The sequence below is a fragment of the Elephas maximus genome, chromosome X (assembly GCF_024166365.1).
Source record: "Elephas maximus indicus isolate mEleMax1 chromosome X, mEleMax1 primary haplotype, whole genome shotgun sequence".
In the NCBI taxonomy this organism is placed as follows: Eukaryota; Metazoa; Chordata; class Mammalia; order Proboscidea; family Elephantidae; genus Elephas; species Elephas maximus.
This window is the reverse complement of record NC_064846.1, coordinates 36284313-36303036: the sequence shown is the minus strand read 5'-3', so window position 1 is coordinate 36303036 and position 18724 is coordinate 36284313. Positions and strand designations below refer to the sequence as shown.

Genomic DNA, 18724 nt, shown 5'->3' with positions numbered 1-18724 from the left:
CTAATAAGATCACTGAGGAAATGCATCATCACATCTGTAATATTTCTACCAAGAATGCATAAACTACATCTATTCACAAAGAAATATCACACATAAATTCAACGACACTATGCCCAACAACTCGTCTGCACTCTTCAAAAATGCTAAGGTCAAGGGGAAAAAAAAAGGGCAACATGGAAGTCTGAAATGAATCTTACACCAAGAAAAAATAGCCATAAAGGATATTATATAGACAAGAAATTTGAATACAGAATCTGAATTAGCTAATAGTATTGTATTAACGTTAAATTTTCCTGATTTCGATAATCATGCTGTTATTATATTAGAAAATGATTTTGTTCTTAGGAAATACTCACTGAAATATTTAAGGGCAAAAGGGCATTACTATCTAACATCGGCAAATGGTTCTGGAAAAAATAATATGTGTGTATATACATACATATTTGTATGTTCTTAGTTGCCATGCAGGCGATTCTGAGTTATGGTGACCTCATGTATGCAGAGTAGAACTTCTCCATAGGGTTTTCAAGGCTTTTCAGAAGCAGATCACCAGGCCTGTCTTCCCACATGCCTCACGCACACACCTAAGCACTCCCACCACCAGGTTAGGAATTCGTTCTCTGTGGCTGGGTGTGGGCCTTCAAAAGCGCTTGGAAAGAAGAGTCATCTCTGGGCTCAATGCACTCCGGTCGATTCCTAACAGACAGAGTAGAACTGCCCCGTACATTTTCCTAGGCTGTAATCTTTACGGAGCAGATCGTCAGGCCTTTTCTCCCGCAGAGCAGCTGGTGGGTTCAAACTGCCAACCTTTCCGGTAGCAGCCAGGGGCTTAACATTTGCACCTCCAGGGCTCCTTATTGAGACCATATTAAAAACAAACAAAGAAACAAACCCGTTGCCCTCAAGTCTATTCGGACTCATAGCAACCCTAGAGGACACAATAGAACTGCCCCATAGAGTTTCCAAGGAGCGCCTGGTGGATTCCAACTGCCCACCTTGTGGTTAGCAGCTGTAGCACTTAAGCACTACGCCACCAGGGTTCACACTTAGACAGAGAGAGGAATGAACTGTGCGGACAGCTTGAGACTATATTGTTGTTGTGTGCACTCCAGTCGATTCCTATAAGACAGAGCAGAACTGCCCCATACATTTTCCTAGGCTGTAATCTTTATGAAGCAGATCGCCAGGCCTTTTCTCCCGAAGAGCAGCAGCTGGGTTCAAACTGCCGACCTATCCGTTAGCAGCCAGGGGCTTGACATTTGCACCATTAGGGCTCCTTATTGAGACCATACTTAAAAAAAAAAAACGTTGCCGTCGAGTCGATTCCTACTCATAGCGACCCTATAAGACAGGGTAGAACTCCCCCATAGAGTTTCCAAGGAGTGCCTGGTGGATTCAAACTGCCGACCTCCTGGTTAGCAACTATAGCACTTAACCACTACAGCACCAGTGTTTGCGATATGCTGTTCTATATGTGACCACACAGAAGGTGTGAAACAGCAACCGTGAGTTAGGGGAGGCGGAGCTGAGCCAAGAGCAGCCCTCAGGCACCCACGCATCCACACCCACCAACAGGTTAGGAATTCATTCTTGGTGGCCAGATGTGGTCCTTCAAAAGCGATTGGAAACAAGACTGATTTATGCCTTCTGTGCGCCCCACCCCCCAGTCTCACTGCCAACCCGCCCTGCAGGGAGGCGCTCTGCCAAGGAAAGGCCGTCCCAGCAGGCGCTGCCGCGAGATTGCGCTTGTCCCCATGATGTGAGACATCCTCTCGCCTCAGTGGGAGCTGGAGTGCCGAGGGAATCGGCTTCAGTCTTTGTGAGGAGAACCAGGCAGTAAGGGGGAAAGTAGACCAGGAAAGAGGCCAGGACTGAACGAAAGGGCAGAGTTTGGGCTGAGTGAGGAGGTGAGGGGCGGACTGGGTGGCGAACGCCATCTGAAACGGTGGTGGCAGCGACTCCCGAAGTGCAGCCTGCAGACTAGGCCGAAGCAGCCATGGCCGTGAACTTCAGAGATCCCAGGTGCGGATTCCGCCACAGAGAAGTGGTCGAGTTCATCAATGAAGAGATCCGCAGTAACGGCACCGACCTGGACTTCTACGTGGCCTACAGCTTGGAGTCCTGGAGCCTTGTGGAGGACCGGCTCCGGGCCATCCTGTGCGACCCGCGTGTGCCCCACACCTTCAAGGGGGCCTGCGCCTGGAGCGCGCTGGCCATGAGCACAACTGTGGTCTCCAGGCAGAGGGTACAGCTGCTCCATCGGGTGCGGCGCCTGCAGGAGAAGGTGTCTCAGCGCGAGGTGGCCACCTGGCCCTGGCCTCAGAGCTGCAGCACCTGAGTGAGAAGCGCGAAGACATCATTTTGCAGTTGCGCCAAAGCAGGACGACCTGCTGAAGTCGCTGGATGAGCGCGAAGTGCTGCGTGGACAGTTGCTCCAGGCCAAGAGGTCGGCCCAGTTGGATCCACAGCCCCAGGAGGTCAATCTGGGGTCGCGAGCCCAGGAGCAGTGTGCCACAGCTTGGCCTCAGCATGCAGAGGAGCAAGGTAAGGTGGTGGCCGCGGGGCCAAAGGGCAGGCGGGATGGAGAGGCCCAGGAGAAAGAGGCAGGGGCGGGAGGTAAGGCGGGCAACATTTACGTGCCAGGATCCCTGAGTCCCTGGGCCCAGGTCGTTCCACCGCTTCTGCCAATGCCTCACTCACAGCCATTTTCATACCACCCACCATTCCCAATAGCGTTCCAATGCACCCTACCTCACCCACCCACAGGTGTCACTGAGGCAGAAACAGCAGCAGCGGTTCCCCCCAGATGCCTGGGCAATGATCTGCACCCCTGGTGTGCAGGCTGGAGCAGGGTGGCAGAAGGAGATGGGCCCTCTGTGGGACCAGAAAAACCAAGGTGAGGAGGAAGGTGCTGTGCGTTCAAAGGAGATAGATGCCCTGGTCGACAGCAGGAGCCATGGCAAGCAGGAGGCTACTGTGAGGCCCAACTTCATAAACCCCTCTGGGCAGAGCTGGAGCCAAGGAGACTCAAGGAACCAACCTCAGGAGCCGAAGACCTGGCCACCCAAAAGTAAGAGAGCCTTTGAATTCCAGCAACAGGAGAAATCTGCCCCAGACTCAGGCTGAGGGATTGGGATGGCCCATGGGCAGAGTGCGATGAATATTTCCTGGCACATGGACTGCTAACCAAGCAAGAATATCTGTCTATTAAACAAAAAACTTATCATCCATCAGGCAAAAACCATTTTTAACACAATGTAACTATTTCCACATATGGACTGGTTTCCCCAGTTTCATATTAGACATGTATATGTGTGTGTCATTTTTGTTATTTTAAAAAAAGCTGGGATTTCCTTGAACGTGACAACTAATCCTTCAACGGAGATTTTCTCCAATTGTATTTAAGTTCTCAGGTGGTGGACACAGGAGGGCTGCTACCACTTGGATGACACCCTGGAGAGGCTGAAGTTAGGAACCTGGCTCTTTTTCTTCTTTGTGTGCTCTTTGTAACTGCCTCTCTGCATTCAAGCGGGTCTTTGACTGGGAAAGGCCAGGCTTGAAGAGCATAACATTCATTATTGTCTAAGAATGCTGTTTTCCTTGAGACTACTATTGTTAAACCATAAAGTACATCAGTATTTACAGTTTAATGTTTTGAATTTTTTATTTCTATAAGATTCACAGGTGAGGGCTTGTTCTTTGTGTCTCTAAGCTCCAGGAACTTTGCACGATGCTGAAGAAGCTCGGGCCTCGAGGATGTGATCCTCAGGAAATGCCCCCTGGTTCTCAACTGCCTGTTCCTCAGTGAGACCTCAACTGGCTGGAGCCCAGAAGAGTGCAAAGGAATAAGGAAGGAGGAGATGCTCAGGCACATATTTTGGGAACCAGGGAGAGCAGATAGATCTTGATAGGACATCAATCCCTCTGTTGGGGAAAGGGGACTGATCTAGCAGAGTTCAAGGGGATGAGGAAGGGTAGTGTGAAATTTTACAGGTTATAGCAAGGTCATTGAATTTAATTCATTACGTCATTGAACAAATAGTTACCGATTGCCTTTATGTGTTAGGAATTAGAGTTAGCTGTTATTACCTGGTGCACGCATTATAGCATGATTTGAGGAGTTTACTTAGATGACAGGAGAGAGCCTAATTTCAGGTGCAGAGTAGATGAGGGTTGTCTTCCTTGCCTTGCATGTAGTGTGGCCTTCAGGTAGACACAATTGAAATAACATCAAGATCCACTTACTGGTTCTGCGGGCAACATCAAAGAGACTTTCGTGAAAGGACTTGAGTGTCTGAGCTGCTCATCTCACTGATCCCAAGCGAGAAAAAAGAGCAGCAGTAATACCAGGAAGGACTTTTCTGATAGTCTGCTGATTTCCTCCCTTGAGAAAGACAACTTATGTTCCTGGTTGCCCACCAGCTTGGCTGAAAGACCACTGGTCTAAGGGAGTGTTCGCTACCCGCTTGATCCCTCGGCCTTGGGCTGCCCCATTCCAGCCTCCCTTCAACAGTGAATGAAAAACAAATTGGATTCTAAGGACACACAATGGGGCCACAATGCTATGGGATGCTGGTTCTCTGAGAGAAGTAATTAGAGTAAGAAAACTAGACTGGGGCAAGCCCTCTTGGGAATGCTCCTGGACCCCTTCTCTTCCAACTGGTGTGTTCTCTGCAGGCTCTCTGCTCCCCCAAGGCAGCTGCTGCAAGGCAAGGAGGGAACCAGGAGGGAGCCCAGGTGGTAGGTTAGGTTGGCCTCCACTCCGAACAAAACGAAGCCTTTGATTTCCCCGTGAGATTCCACCCAGTTTACCAATACCCACTTTTGCCTGGGGCTTGTTCCAAAGCCCTAACCTCTAATAAAGAGTGTGCATTTACGTGCTGTGTCTTCTGTGTAGTGTGTATCTCAGGACTGGTTTACTGAGCGGTGACAGCTTCATTCTGCATCTTCCCTCCATCCCACTGAGGGGAAGCAAACCTCAATCTCATTCACTATTAGAGGGCCTCTCCCCTTCCTGTGAGTTACCCAAGAATTGGGGGCTTCTGTAGGGCCTTCAATCCATCATGTTTGCCAATGCTACCCTCACTGTCGTCGTCCACAGGGTCCCATGAGGTGGACATCTCTGTGCTCCAGAGTCAGTGAGGCATGGTTGGGAGGAGCATGTCTACCCAGGCAGGGAGCCCTAGTGTTTGGGGTCCACACCTACCAAGTACCAGGAAGCCAATCCACTGAGGTGCTGTCTCCCTGAGGCCTGGTGAGGTCTCATAAGTTGAAATTCGCCTCCCGTCTTTCTGCCTTCCCAGGCACTCTCCTCTCTCTACTACAATAATCCTCTCAAGGCACTCAGGATTCTGGAAAGCAGCCAGGCTGTAGACTGTGCCTTAAGAAACATTCCATGAGCAAAGGGGGTGGAAGCTGGCGAACTGCTTGGTATAGGGACAGGGATGAGGGTAGAGAATGAAAGTGACAGTTACATAGAAGAGGAGCCCTGGGCAGGAAGGAGACCCTCAGGGGCACCAAACTCAAAACTGTTTTCTGGCTGGGCACTGGTTTTGTGGTACTTTTGTGTGTGCTGGTCGCTCCCTGGGATTTTGGAAAGATGGGACACAGATGAGACTTGGGAATGTTATGAAGCATTTTAAATCCAGTTGTTCTCAATGTGTGGTTACTGTACCAACAGGGTCAGGATCACCTGGCGACTTGCTAGAAATGCAAATTAGCTGGTGCTCCTGAGACCTCCAGAGTGAGAAGTTTAGGGGCTGGGGTCCAGCAGGTGTTTCTGATGCATGGTGAAGTTTGAGAACCTTTGTTTGAATCCACAGTGTAATGTGGAGAAATCACCCTAGATCTCACTGTGGTTGCTTCATTTAGGACTTCACCCGTAAACTCTGCTGTCCATTGGAATGTCTGCAGGTCTGTGTGAGAGCGGACTCACTCCGGTACACAGCCCAATAATACAGGGCTGACTTCGCGAAGAGAATGCTTCTTAGCTCAGGTAGATACATGAGACTCAATGGGCAGCTCCTGTCCAGAGGTGAGATGTGGAGGCAAAAAGGGACAGGAGCTGGTCGGATGGACACGGGAAACCAGAGTGGAGAGGCAGAGTGTGCTGTCATATTATAGGAAGAGCAACTAGGGTCACATAACACTGTGTATAAATTTTTATATGAGAAACTAACTTGAACTGTAAACTTTCACTTAAAGCACTATTAAAAAAAACAATAGAGGGCTGATGTTTTCATAGCAACCTACATGTTTAGGCCTGAATCTTTCAGGTTGGCTCTCAATTTTTCCTGTATTCTGGGTTGGGCACACATAAGTAAAGGCAGTAAGTTGTTGTGGGAAGAGCCTGGAATTTGGAGGCAGAGAGACCTGGGCTGGATACCTGCTCTTCCATTCACTAGCTGTGTGACCTTGAACAAGTCACTGAATTTGTCTGAGCCCCAGCATGTGCTGGTTCCTTTCCCCCACCCTTAGAGTTCTGCTCTGTGATGTAGGGTAATGGGTGTAAGAGATTCTTAGGACAATAATAGCCACCTTGAGTGGGTAATAAGTGCTTCAAGTCCATTATCCCATTTGGCGACTGTGAGGATTCTTTCAAGTGTAAGTATAATAACTCGTTGCCATCGTGTTGGTTCCGACTCATAGTGCCCTACAGGACAGAGTAAAACTGCCCCATAGGGTTATCAAGGGTGTAATCTTTACGGTACCTGAAGGCCGCATCTTTGTCCCGCAGAGCATCCAGTGGGTTCAAATCACCGTGCTTCCTATTAGCAGCCAAGAGCTTAACCACTCACCATTAGTGCTTCTTAGGTATAATGGATACCCCTATTAGTAGTTCTTCTGGGAGGGCTATTTTACTCCACTTTTACACATATGTCCTGTCAAAACTTACCCAAAGTCTTTCAATTTGGAGTTAGTGAAGCCTGGGTTCGAGCCCAATCTGTCTATCACCAAACTGAGTGCTCTTTCTACACTGACTTAAGCTTTTAACCTTTTCCAGTAATAGCAGTTAACCTTGGCCTATAGAATTGGCTGCAACGAGGACTTTAGAGGCATGAAAGAAATCTGGTAAGGCATATTAGGTGCAGGTTGTACAGGGGTCTGACTTATTCACAATGGATAGTGTTGGTGGTAGATACGAAGGTGGTCGGAAAAGAAGGGGAATGTGAAACATGGTTCCTAGAGGTGTCAAGCCTAGTGACACCCACAGATAGAGAGACACAGGAAGTGCTGCAGCATGGGGTGGTGGTCATATCGCCCACTTCCCCCTGTGACCCCTTGCCTTCAACACTCTTGCTCCCACTAGTTTCATTCAACTTCAGAAGTGATGTTTCTCATTGGACCCCTCCAGTCACAGCTTCTGCCGCGAGCATGTGGGACGATACAGGGATATGGTGAGGCACCTCCTGGATGTCAGAGGAGGCGACATTAGATGGAGAAGTGTGTCTCTGCAGTTCTTCTGGAGGGGGTGAATGATCTCTGCCTGATAAAGCCCAGATGGCTGGACTGGTGAACAACGCCAAATAAATAAATTTTCCTGGAATAAAGACAGGGTTTAAATGATCGAAGGTGGAGTGGAGACTACATCTTCTCACAGGGCCATTCCTCACCCATGTACAGAATGAAAAGAGAGAATCAAGGAGATTCAAAGCCGATTCTATTGGAAAATCAGTTTGCTGAGACCCCTCCTGATTATCAAAATAAAATACCTTCACCAAAACAGAAATAGGAAAAGCAATTAAAATCACCCATAATCCCATCACCTGGAGGTGACTGCTATTTATATTTTGATGTATTACTTTCTTAATATACGTACATGTAATATACTTACTAACCTGCTGCCATCCAGTTGTTTCCAACCCATAGGAACCCTACAGGACAGAGTAGAACTGACCCACAGGGTTTTCAGGGAGCGGATGGTGAATACCAGCTTCTGACCTTTTGGTGCCCAGCTACAACTAGTGACTATTTCAATCAAAGATTCTATAGAAGTATACTGATCAAAAGTGGGGAAATGCAGAACAGCGTTCCAAATTTTCATGGACTACAGACTTTCTAGAGCCCTGGAAGCAGGACAAACACCTGAAAATATTGCCCTGACATAATCTTTAAATTTGAAACCAAAATATTCCCTGAAGTCTTCTTAAAACCAGACAATAAAAAAAAAAATTTTATATAGTTTATTTTAACTAGTAAACAATGTCAGCCTTGCTCATTATGCTCTTTTAATAATTAATTATATGGGATCAAATAGACAACAGCACCTCAAAGATCAGATAGGAACCTTAGGGGCAGTGAGTTTATGTTAATGGGGGAGGAACAATTCAGAAAAAGAGGGTGAGAATAGTGGCACAACTCAAAGAATGTAAGCAATGTCACTAAATTGTACATGTAGAAACCTGAATTGGTATCTCTTTTGCTGTGTATATTCTCAGCAACAACAACAAAATAAATTATTTGAAAAAGGAAAAACAAAACAAAAAAACCCAAGTCAAGATCTTTCATGAAAATATTTTCCAGAGGGATGACGAAAAGAATGAAATCCATCAGTGCCTATTGTTTTGCATTATATGTCTTGGTGGGTATGAAAAGAATTGGATGACCATTTTTGCCAAAATAGGTTTTAATTTTTCAGGTTATTTTATTACATATATAATTTGAGTTACATGTATATTTGAATATAATGGTATAAATAAATACAGATTGAGATTTAGATATTTCCTATGTCCAGGGTCATTTAATTCTTTGAATTTTCAGAAATCAATTACTGAAATATGGCTTGATGGCAGAGGATGATTTTAACTAAAATGCTTTAAATTTGGTTTAAAAGAAAAATCACTTCGGCTAAGCCAAAGCATCATCATTTGTTGCTTGGCCAACTGAAACAGCTTCCAAACTCTTTTCAGCCCTATTTACATTCTTGACCTGCTATAATCTCTAGCCCATGCAACACTCAGAGTGGAACTTCACAGAGCTGATGACACCACCACTAGCAATACAACAAACCTCTCCCTTACACCTAGCATAAAATTCAGTCGTTTGCTATTGCCTTCAAGCATGTGCAAGATGGCCCCTTTGTCTACATCTCCAACGGAGTTTCATCCCACTCTCTCTCTAACTCACCATACTCCAGCCACATGGGGATCTTTTCTACTTCTGGAAGATTTTAAGATTTTTCTACATCAAGACTTTTGCCACTGGAGTGCGGGTTTCAGGTCAAATGCTGCCTTGTCAAAGAGACCTTCCCTAACCTCCTTATGTAAAAGGAACAAACTCAAACCTCTGTGGGGTTCCTATCTCTCGCATCAACTTGTATATTGGTACCAGAAATCACAGCTTATAATTACCTTACTTATTTATTTACTTTTTCATTTATTATTCCTCCAAACGGATGTAAACTGCACAAGGCTCAAGAAATTTTCAGTATTTGTCACCACTTATTGTCAAAGGAGCATGCTACTACTCAATAAGTACCTGTCAAAGGAAAAAAAGTATGGATCTGATGATCAAGAGAGAAATCTCAGTTGGAAATAGATATTTGGGACAGAGGTAGTATTTAAAATGATGGGAGTGATTAAGCACCCAGGGAAAACATACAGAATGGAAAGAGGAGGAATCTGAGGACAAAACTCGGGGAACACTAACATTGAGGCAAGACACAAAGAAGAAAAAGTAGTTAAAAGACACCGAGAAAGAGAGTTGGGTGGGTAGGAGAACTATCAATACAATTTAGTGTTGTAGAATCCAAGACAGGATAGGGTGTCAAGGAGGGAATGGTCAACAGAATGAAACCCTATTGAAAGATCATATGAGAATTAACCTACAAATTATCCACTGGCTTTTGTACCGAGGTAGGGACTGCTAGTGGCCTTATCAGAGAATTTTAACTAACGTTCTGGGAACGAGAAACAAAGTGCAGGAGGTTGACTGGAGCACAAGGAAGGGGGCATAGTGCAGACTTATGCTTTGATGAGAAGGGAGAAAAGGAGGGGTTGAGAAAAGCAGGCCATTGTTTTAAGCATCAGAGAAAGCTGAACAGCCTTACTGTAGGAGAGGAAAATGTCCAGTAGCAGAAGAGAAGAAGATGAAGGAAACACAGGGGGAATAACACGGCCTGAAGCCCCTGAGGAAATAGAACAGGAGGAACTGTGATCTAGAGCAAGAGCGGGGCTAGCAAGGCGAGCTGAAGGGCTTCAGGACTCAAGCGCTTGATTTTCTCGATGAGAGGGACTCCAAGGCTATCTGCTTAGACTGAGAAACCCGCTGCAGTTGAGTCGATTCCGACTCATAGCGACCCTAGAGGACAGGGTAGAACCGCCCCATAGAGTTTCCAAGGAGCGCCTATTGGTTTCGAACTGTCCACCTTTTGGTTAGCAGCACTACCACTTAAGCACTACACCACCAGGGTGCACGCTTAGACTAAGAGAGGAATGAATTGTGCGGACAGCTTGAGACTATATTGTTGTTGTGTGCACTCCAGTGGATTCCTATAAGACAGAGCAGAACTGCCCCATACATTTTCCTAGGCTGTAACCTTTACGAAGCAGAACACCAGGCCTTTGCTCCCGAAGAGCAGCGGCTGGGTTCAAACTGCCGACCTATCCGGTAGCAGCCAGGGGCTTAACATTTGCACCATTAGGGCTCCTTATTGAGACCATATTTAAAAAAAAACAAAAACAAAAACCGTTGCCGTCCAGTCCATTTCGACTCATAGCGACCCTATAGGATAAGGTAGAATTCCCCATAGAGTTTCCAAGGTTCACCTGGTGGATTCGAACTGCCGACCTCCTGGTTAGCAACCATAGCACTTAACCACTAAACCACCAGTGTTTACGATACTCTCTTCTATAGGAGACTATATTGATGGCGTGAAACAGCAACCGAGAGTTAGGGGAGGCGGAGCTGAGCCAAGAGCAGCCCTCATGCACCCACGCATCCACACCCACCACCAGGTTAGGAATTCATTCTTGGTGGCCAGATGTGGTTCCTGAAAAGCGATTGGAAACAAGAGTGATTTCTGCGTTCTGTGCGACCAGCCCCCCAGTCCCACTGTCAACCCGCCACGCAGGGGGGCGTTCTGCCCAGGAAAGGCGGTCCCAGCAGGCGATGCCGCGAGATTGTGCTTGTCCCCGTGACGTCAGACGCCGACTCGCCTCAGTGGGAGCTGGAGTGCCGAGGGAATCGGCTTCGGTCTTTGTGAGGAGAACCAGGGAGTAAGGGGGAAAGTAGACCACAAAGAAGCCAAGACTGAACGAAAGGGCAGAGTTTGGGCTGAGTGAGGAGGTGAGGGGCTGACCGGGTGGCGAACGCCATCTGAAACGGTGGTGGCAGCGACTCCCGAAGTGCAGCCTGCAGACTAGGCCGAAGCAGCCATGGCCATAAACTTCAGAGATCCCAGGTGCGGATTCTCCCACAGAGAAGTGGTCGAGTTCATCAATGAAGAGATCGTCAGAAACCGCGGTGGCCCGGACTTCTACGTGGCCTACAGCTCGAAGCCCTGGAGCCTTGTGGAGGACCGGCTCCGGGCCATCCTGTCCGACCCGCTGGTGCCCCGCACCATCAAGAGGGCCTACGCCTGGAGCGCGCTGGCCCTGAGCGTACGTGTGCTCTGGAGGCGGCCGGTAGTGCAGGTGCGTCGGGTGCGGCGCCTGCAGGAGCAGGTGGCTCAGCACGAGGTGGCCACCAGGGATCTGGCCTCGGAGCTGCAGCAGCTGCGTGAGGAGCGCGAAGACATCATTTTGCAGTTGCACCAAAAGCAGGACGACCTGCAGAAGTCGCTGGACGAGCGCGAAGTGCTGCGCGGGCAGCTGCTCCAGGCCAAGAGGTTTGCCCAGTTCCATCCACCGCCGCAGGAGATCCATCTGGGGTCGCGAGCCCAAGAGCTGTATGCCACAGCGTGGCCCCAGCATGCTGCAGAGGAGCAAGGCAAGGTGGCGGCCGCGGGGCCAAAGGGCAGGCAGGTTGCACAGCCCCAGGAGAAAGAGGCAGGGGCGGGAGGTAAGGTGGGCAACATTTCCATGCCAGGATCCCCGAGTCCCTGGGCCCAGGTCGTTCCACCGCTTCTGCCAATGCCTCAGTCACGCCCATTTTCATACCACACACCATTCCCAATAGCGTTCCAATGCACCCTACCTCCCCCACCCACAGGTGTCACCGAGGTGGAAACAGCAGGAGAGGGCCCGTCCCAGATGCCTCGGGGAATGATCTGCACCCCTGGCGTGCAGGCTGCAGCAGGGTGGCAGAAGGAGATGGGCCCTCTGTGGGATGAGAGAAGCCAGGGCGAGGAGGAAGGCGCTGTGCGTTCAGAAGACATAGACGCCCTGGTCGACAGCAGGAGCCATGGCAAGCAGGAGGCTACTGTGAGGCCCAAATTCAGAAACGCCTCTGGGCAGAGCTGGAGCCAAGGAGACTCAAGGAACCAACCTCAGGAGCCAAAGACCTGGCCACCCAAAGGTAAGAAATCTTTTGAATTCCAGCAACAAGAGAAATCTGCCCCAGGCTCTGGCTGAGGGATTGGGATGTCACACGGGCAGAATTTTTCCTGGTACTTGGAACGCTAACCATGCAGAAAAAATCTGTCTATCAAAGAAAAATATTATCATCCATCAAGCAATAACCATTGTTAACACAATATAACTATTTCCACATATGGACTGGTTTCCCCAGTTTCATATTAGACATGTATGTGTGTGTGTGTGTGTCATTTTTATTGTTTTAAAGTAAGTTGGGATTTCCTTGAATATGACCACTAATCCTTCCATGGAGATTTTATCCAATTGTATTTAAGTTCTCAGGTGGTGGACACAGGAGGGCTGCTACCACTTGGATGACACCCTGGAGAGGCTGAAGTTAGGAACCTGGCTCTTTTTCTTCTTTGTGTGCTCTTTTTAACTGCCTCTCTGCATTCAAGCGGGTCTTTGCTGAGAAAGGCCAGGCTTGAAGAGCATAACATTCATTTTTGTCTAAGAATGCTGTTTTCCTTGAGACTACTATTGTTAAACCATAAAGTACATCAGTATTTACAGTTTAATGTTTTGAATTTTTTACTTCTATAAGATTCACAGGTGAGGGCTTGTTCTTTGTGTCCCTAAGCTCCAGGAACTTCGCACGATGCTGAAGAAGCTCGGGCCTCGAGGATGTGAACCTCAGGAAATGACCCTCTGATTCTCAACTGCCTGCACCTCAGTGAGACCTCAACTGGCTGGAGCCCAGAAGAGTGCAAAGGAATAAGGAAGGAGAAGATGCTCAGGCACACATTTTGGGAACCAGGGAGAGCAGACAGATCTTGTTCGGACGTCAATCCCTCTGTTGGGGAAAGGGGATTGACCTAGAAGAGTTCAAGGGGGTGGGGGAGGGTAGTGTGAAATTTCATAGGTTATAGCAAGGTGACTGAATTTCATTCATTAAGTCATTGAACAAATAGTTACTGATTGCCTTTATGTGTTAGGAATTAGAATTAGCTGTTATTACCTGATACACGCATTATAACATGATTTGGGGAGTTTGGTTAGATGACAGGAGAGAGCCTAATTTCAGGTGCAGAGTAGGTGAGGGGTGTCTTCCTTGCCTTGCATGTAGTGTGGCCTTCAGGTAGATATGATTAAAATAACATACAGACCCACTTTCGTGGTTCTGGGGGCAACATCAAAGAGACTTTCATGAAAGGACTTGAGTGTGTGAGCTGCTCATCTCACTGATCCCATGTGAGAAAAATGAGCAGCAGTAAAGACCACGAAGTCCTTCCCTGATACTGTGCTGATTTCCTCCCTTGAGAGAGACACTTATGTTCCCGGTCGCCCACCCGCCTGGCTGAAAGACCACTGGTCTAAGGGAGTGTTGGCTACCCGCTTGATCCCTTGGCCTTGGGCTGCCCCATCCTAGCCTCCTTTCAACAGTGGGTGAAAAACAAATTGGATTCTAAGGACACACAATGGGGCCACAAAGAAGTAATTAGAGTAAGAGAACTAGACTGGGGCAAGCCCTCTTGGGAATGCTCCTGGACCCCTTCTCTTCCAACTGGTGTGTTCTCTGCAGGCTCTCTGCTCCCCCAAGGCAGCTGCTGCAAGGCAAGGAGGGAGCCAGGAGGGAGCCCAGGTGGTAGGTTAGGTCGGCCTCCAGTCCGAACAAAAGGAAGCCTTTGATTCCCCCGTGAGATTCCACCCAGTTTACCAATATCCACTTTTGCCTGGGGCTTGTTCCAAAGCCCTAACTTCTAATAAAGAGTGTGCATTTACCTGCTGTGTCTTCTGTGTAGTGTGTATCTCAGGACTGGTTTACTGAGCGGCGACAGCTTCATTCTGAATCTTCCCTCCATCCCACTGAGGTGAAGCAAAGTTCAGTCTCATTCACTATTAGAGGGCCTCTCCTCTTCCTGCGAGTTACCCAAGAATTGGGGGCTTCTTTGGGGCCTTCAAACCTGGCGCAGGTAGCTAGGTGGAGAAGCGGACACTGCCATTCCACGGGCCCGTGGCACCAGTGACCAGGCACAGAGGAGGACACTGCCGGTTCACAGGTCCCTCGTGCAAGTGGCTTAGTGAAGGGGTGGGTGTTGTCGGTGTGCGGGCCCCTGAACAGGGGCAGAGCAGAGGTGGGTGCAGCCGGACCACGATCATGTGCGTGGGGGGATGAATGAGGCAGATTGGAGGGGCATCACATGTTCAGGGGTCTATGGTGCAGGGGTCTCGGAGGACTGCAGTGGATGAGGTGAGTACACTGAACTTTCACAGAGTGGGGAGCACTCCTTCCTGTCTTTGGATGTGGGTGCAGAGTGGTGGTAGTGGTTTCGGTTGAGAACACTGCTTGCTTTGTTTCAATATGGCTGCACTGTGCATGTTCAGGGGAAGGGCACCAGCAGTCCATAATTTTCCATGTCTGCTGTTTTCGGACAACCTCTCCTTCCATTTAGCACTCAGTCTGATTCTTCAGCCTTGCTTTGATACTCAGGGTTCCAAAGTTGTCATCGATATCTGATGCACTTGTTTTCTTGGGTCTTTGTTGTAAGAGGGACAGTATGAGGTGACTGACTATGCTGCCGGCTTGGACAGCCTCCTGGTTAACAGGGCAGTCTCTGCAGTCACCGGCCCCACCCCTAATCCTGGAAGCAGTAGAAATTGCGGCAGCAGTAGCAGGGCAGACAGCCGTGCCTCTACAAGGCTATAATCTTTAAGGAAGCAGACTGCCAGTCTTTCTCATGAAGAGCATTTTCTGGGTGCGAACTGCCAATCTTTCAGTTAGCAGCTGAGTGCTTAACCACTGCATCACCAGGTCTTCTTAGGTATAATGGATTAACTTAAGAATTATCCGTTAGCTTTTGCACTGAGGTAGGTATGCTAGTGACCTTATCAGAGAATTTCCGCTAATGATTTGGGAACAAGAACCAAAATGCAGCAGGCTGAATAGAGTGTAGACTATTCTTTGATGAGAAAAGAGAAAGGGGGGCATTGAGAAAAGCAGGACATGGTGTTAAGCATGGAAGGAAGTTGACAGGCTTACTGTATGAGAGGAAAATATCCAGTAGCATAGGAGAGAGGAAGATGAAGGAAACACAGGGGGAATAATAAGGCGTGAAGTCCTTCAGGAAGTAGATTAGGAGGAACTGTGATCTAGAGCAAGAAGAGAGGGTCTTGCAAGGAGAGCTGAAGGGCTTCATGACTCAAGCGCTTGATTTTCTCGATGACAGGGACTCCAAGGCCAGCTGCTTAGACTGAGGAGGAATGAAGTGTCCAGGCACCTTGAGACTGTATTGTTGTTGTTGTGTGCACATCAGTCGATTCTTATATGACAGAGTAGAACTGTAACGAAAGCAGGCTTCTTGTCCTATTAGCCGATGGAAATAAGACGGGCGCCACACCACCAGTTGCAAAGGCAACAGAAAGTGGAAACTTATTGTTTGAGCAAACAAGGAGCAACGTGCGGCCTAGCACCAGAAAGATCACACGCTCCCCGCCCCGGGGGAGGTTGGACCTTTTATGCCTTCCAGTCCCCAGGGGAGGGATTGGTGCCCAAAATCCGACACCGGAGTCCCTCTCAAGTCCAAATTTGGAGATCCAGGTGCTGAGACATTTGTAAAATGAAAGGGACTTTCATTTTATAAATGGGCTGGGGTGCAGCTGTGTGCCAAAGAACATCTTCCTCTTTGGCGAAGTTCAGATTGGGGATCAAGTTCAGGGCCAAATTCAGGGCCACAGCTCTTCAGGTACTGCGCATGCGCCGAAATATTCCTTTGCACATGCATGGAACTTCACCTCCAAATTCAAACCGCGCTTAGAGTCCTCCTCTGGGTCCCGCCAGGCCAGTTAGAAATTGCGGCTTGGCTGGCTGTGAGTTGCGGTGGAGGGGGAGACTGCGACAGAGCTGGAGAAGCCTCAAGGGGGCTTCAGAACTGCCCCATACATTTTCCTAGGCTGTAATCTTTACGGAGGAGATCACCAGGTCTTTTCTCCTACAGAGCAGCTGGTGCGTTCAAACTGCCGACCTTTCTGGTAGCAGGCAAGGGCTTAACATTGACACCACCAGGGCTCCTTATTGAGACCATATAGAAGGTTTGAAACAGCAACCCAGAGTTAGGGCAGGTGGAGCTGAGCCAAGAGCAGCCCTCATGCACCCACCTATCCACCCGCACCACCAAGTTAGGAGTTCATTCTTGGTAGCCCGGTGTGGTCCTTCAAGAGACCTTGGAAACAAGAGTCATCTCTAGGTTCAGTACATCCTGGTCCTCAGTCCCACTGCCAATCCGCCACACAGGGGGACACTCTGCCAAGGAAACCTAGTCCCAGCAGGTGCTGCGGCAAGATTACACTCATTCCTGTGACGTGAGAGGCCTTCTCGCCTCAGTGAGAGCTGGACTGCCGAGGGAATCGGCTTCAGTCTTTGTGAGGAGAACCAGAGACCAAGGGGGAAAGCAGACCACGAAACAGGCCAGGGCTGAACGAGAGGGCAGAATAGTGACTGAGTGAGGAGGTGAGGGGCTGACCGGGTGGCAAACGCCATCTGAAACGGTGGTGGCAGCGACTCCCAAAGTGCAGCCTGCAGACTAGGCCGAAGCAGCCATGGCCGTGAACTTCAGAGACCCCTGGTGCGGATTCCGCCACAGAGAAGTGGTCGAGTTCATCAATGAAGAGATCCGCAGTAACGGAACTGACCTGTACTTCTGGGTGGCCTACAGCTCAGAGTCCTGGAGCCATGTGGAGGACCGGCTCCGGGCCATCCTGTGCGACCGCAGGTGCCCCGCACCATCAAGAGGGCCTACACCTGGAGCGCGCTAGCCCTGCGCACAGGTGTGTTCTCCAGGCAGAGGGTACAGCAGGTGCGTCAGGTGCGGCGCCTGCAGAAGCAGGTGTCCCAGAGCGAGGCGGCCACCAGGGCTCTGGCCTCGGAGCTGTGGCAGCTGCGTGAGGAGCGCGAAGGCATCATTTTGCAGTTGCGCCAAACGCAGGACGACCTGCACAGTTGCTGGAAGAGCGCGAAGTGCTGCTTGGGCAGCTGCTCCAGGCCAAGAGGTCGGCCCAGTTCGATCCACCGCCCCAGGAGGTCGATCTGGGGCCGCGAGCCCAAGAGCAGTGTGCCACAGCGTGGCCCCAGCATGCAGAGGAGCAAGGCAAGGTGGCGGCCGAGGGCCCAAAGGGCCAGCGGGACGCACAGGCCCAAGAGAAAGAGGCACAGGTGGGAGGTAAGGCAGGCAACATTTATGTGCCAGGATCCCGAGTCCCTGGGCCCAGGTCCTTCCACCCCTTCTGCCAATGCCTCAGTCACGCCCATTTTTATACCACACACCATTCCCAATAGCGTTCCAATGCACCCTACCTCCCCCACCCACAGGTGTCACTGAGGCGGAAACAGCAGTAGCGGTTCCCTCCCAGATGCCTGGGGAATGATCTGCACCCCTGGTGTGCAGGCTGCAGCAGGGTGGCAGGAGGAGATGGGCCCTCTGTGAGGCCAGAAAAGCTAAGGTGAGGAGGAAGGTGCTGTGTGTTCGAAGGAGATAGACGCCCTGGTCGACAGCAGGAGCCATGGCAAGCAGGAGGCTACTGTGAGGCCCAAATTCAGAAAATCCTCTAGGCAGAGCTGGAGCCAAGGAGACTCAAGGAACCAACCTCAGGAGCCGAAGACCTGGACACCCAAAGGTAAGAGAGCCTTTGAATTCCAGCAACAGGAGAAATCTGCTCGAGACTCAGGCTGAGGGATTGGGGTGGCCCATGGGCAGAGTGTGATGAATTTTTCCTGGCAGTTGGACTGCTAACCAAGCAAGAAAATCTGCCTATCAAACAAAAAAATAATCATCCATCAAGCAAAAACCATTGTTAACACAATGTAACTATTTCCACATATGGACCGCTTTCCCCAGTTTCATATTATACATGTGTATGTGTCATTTTTATTATCTTATAGAAAGTTGGGATTTCCTTGAACGTGACAACTAATCCTTCAATGGAGATTTTCTCCGATTGTATTTAAGTTCTCAGGTGGTGGACAATTGGACGGCTGCTACCACTTGGATGACACCCTGGAGAGGCTGAAGTTAGGAACCTGGCTCTTTTTTTTTTTTTCTGCCTTCTCTTTAACTGCCTGTCTGCTTTCAAGCGAGTCTTTGACTGGGAAAGGCCAGGCTTTAAGAGCATAACATTGATTATTGTCTAAGAATGCTGTTTTCCTTGAGAATGGTATTGTTAAACCATAAAGTACATCAGTATTTACAGTTTAATGTTTTGAATTTTTTACTTCT

General features: G+C 49.1%; 1 protein-coding gene across 1 annotated transcript; it reads left to right on the top strand.

Annotated features, from left to right (window-relative positions):
• Positions 1–1996: 1996 nt before the first annotated feature.
• On the top strand, positions 1997–13167 carry LOC126068676 (testis-expressed protein 13D-like). The gene is made up of 7 exons (XM_049871422.1): positions 1997–2299; positions 2382–2666; positions 2767–2976; positions 11072–11199; positions 11420–12000; positions 12151–12362; positions 13096–13167. Exons 1-7 carry the CDS (start codon positions 1997–1999, stop codon positions 13165–13167), a joined length of 1791 nt encoding a protein of 596 aa, XP_049727379.1.
• Positions 13168–18724: the final 5557 nt, after the last annotated feature.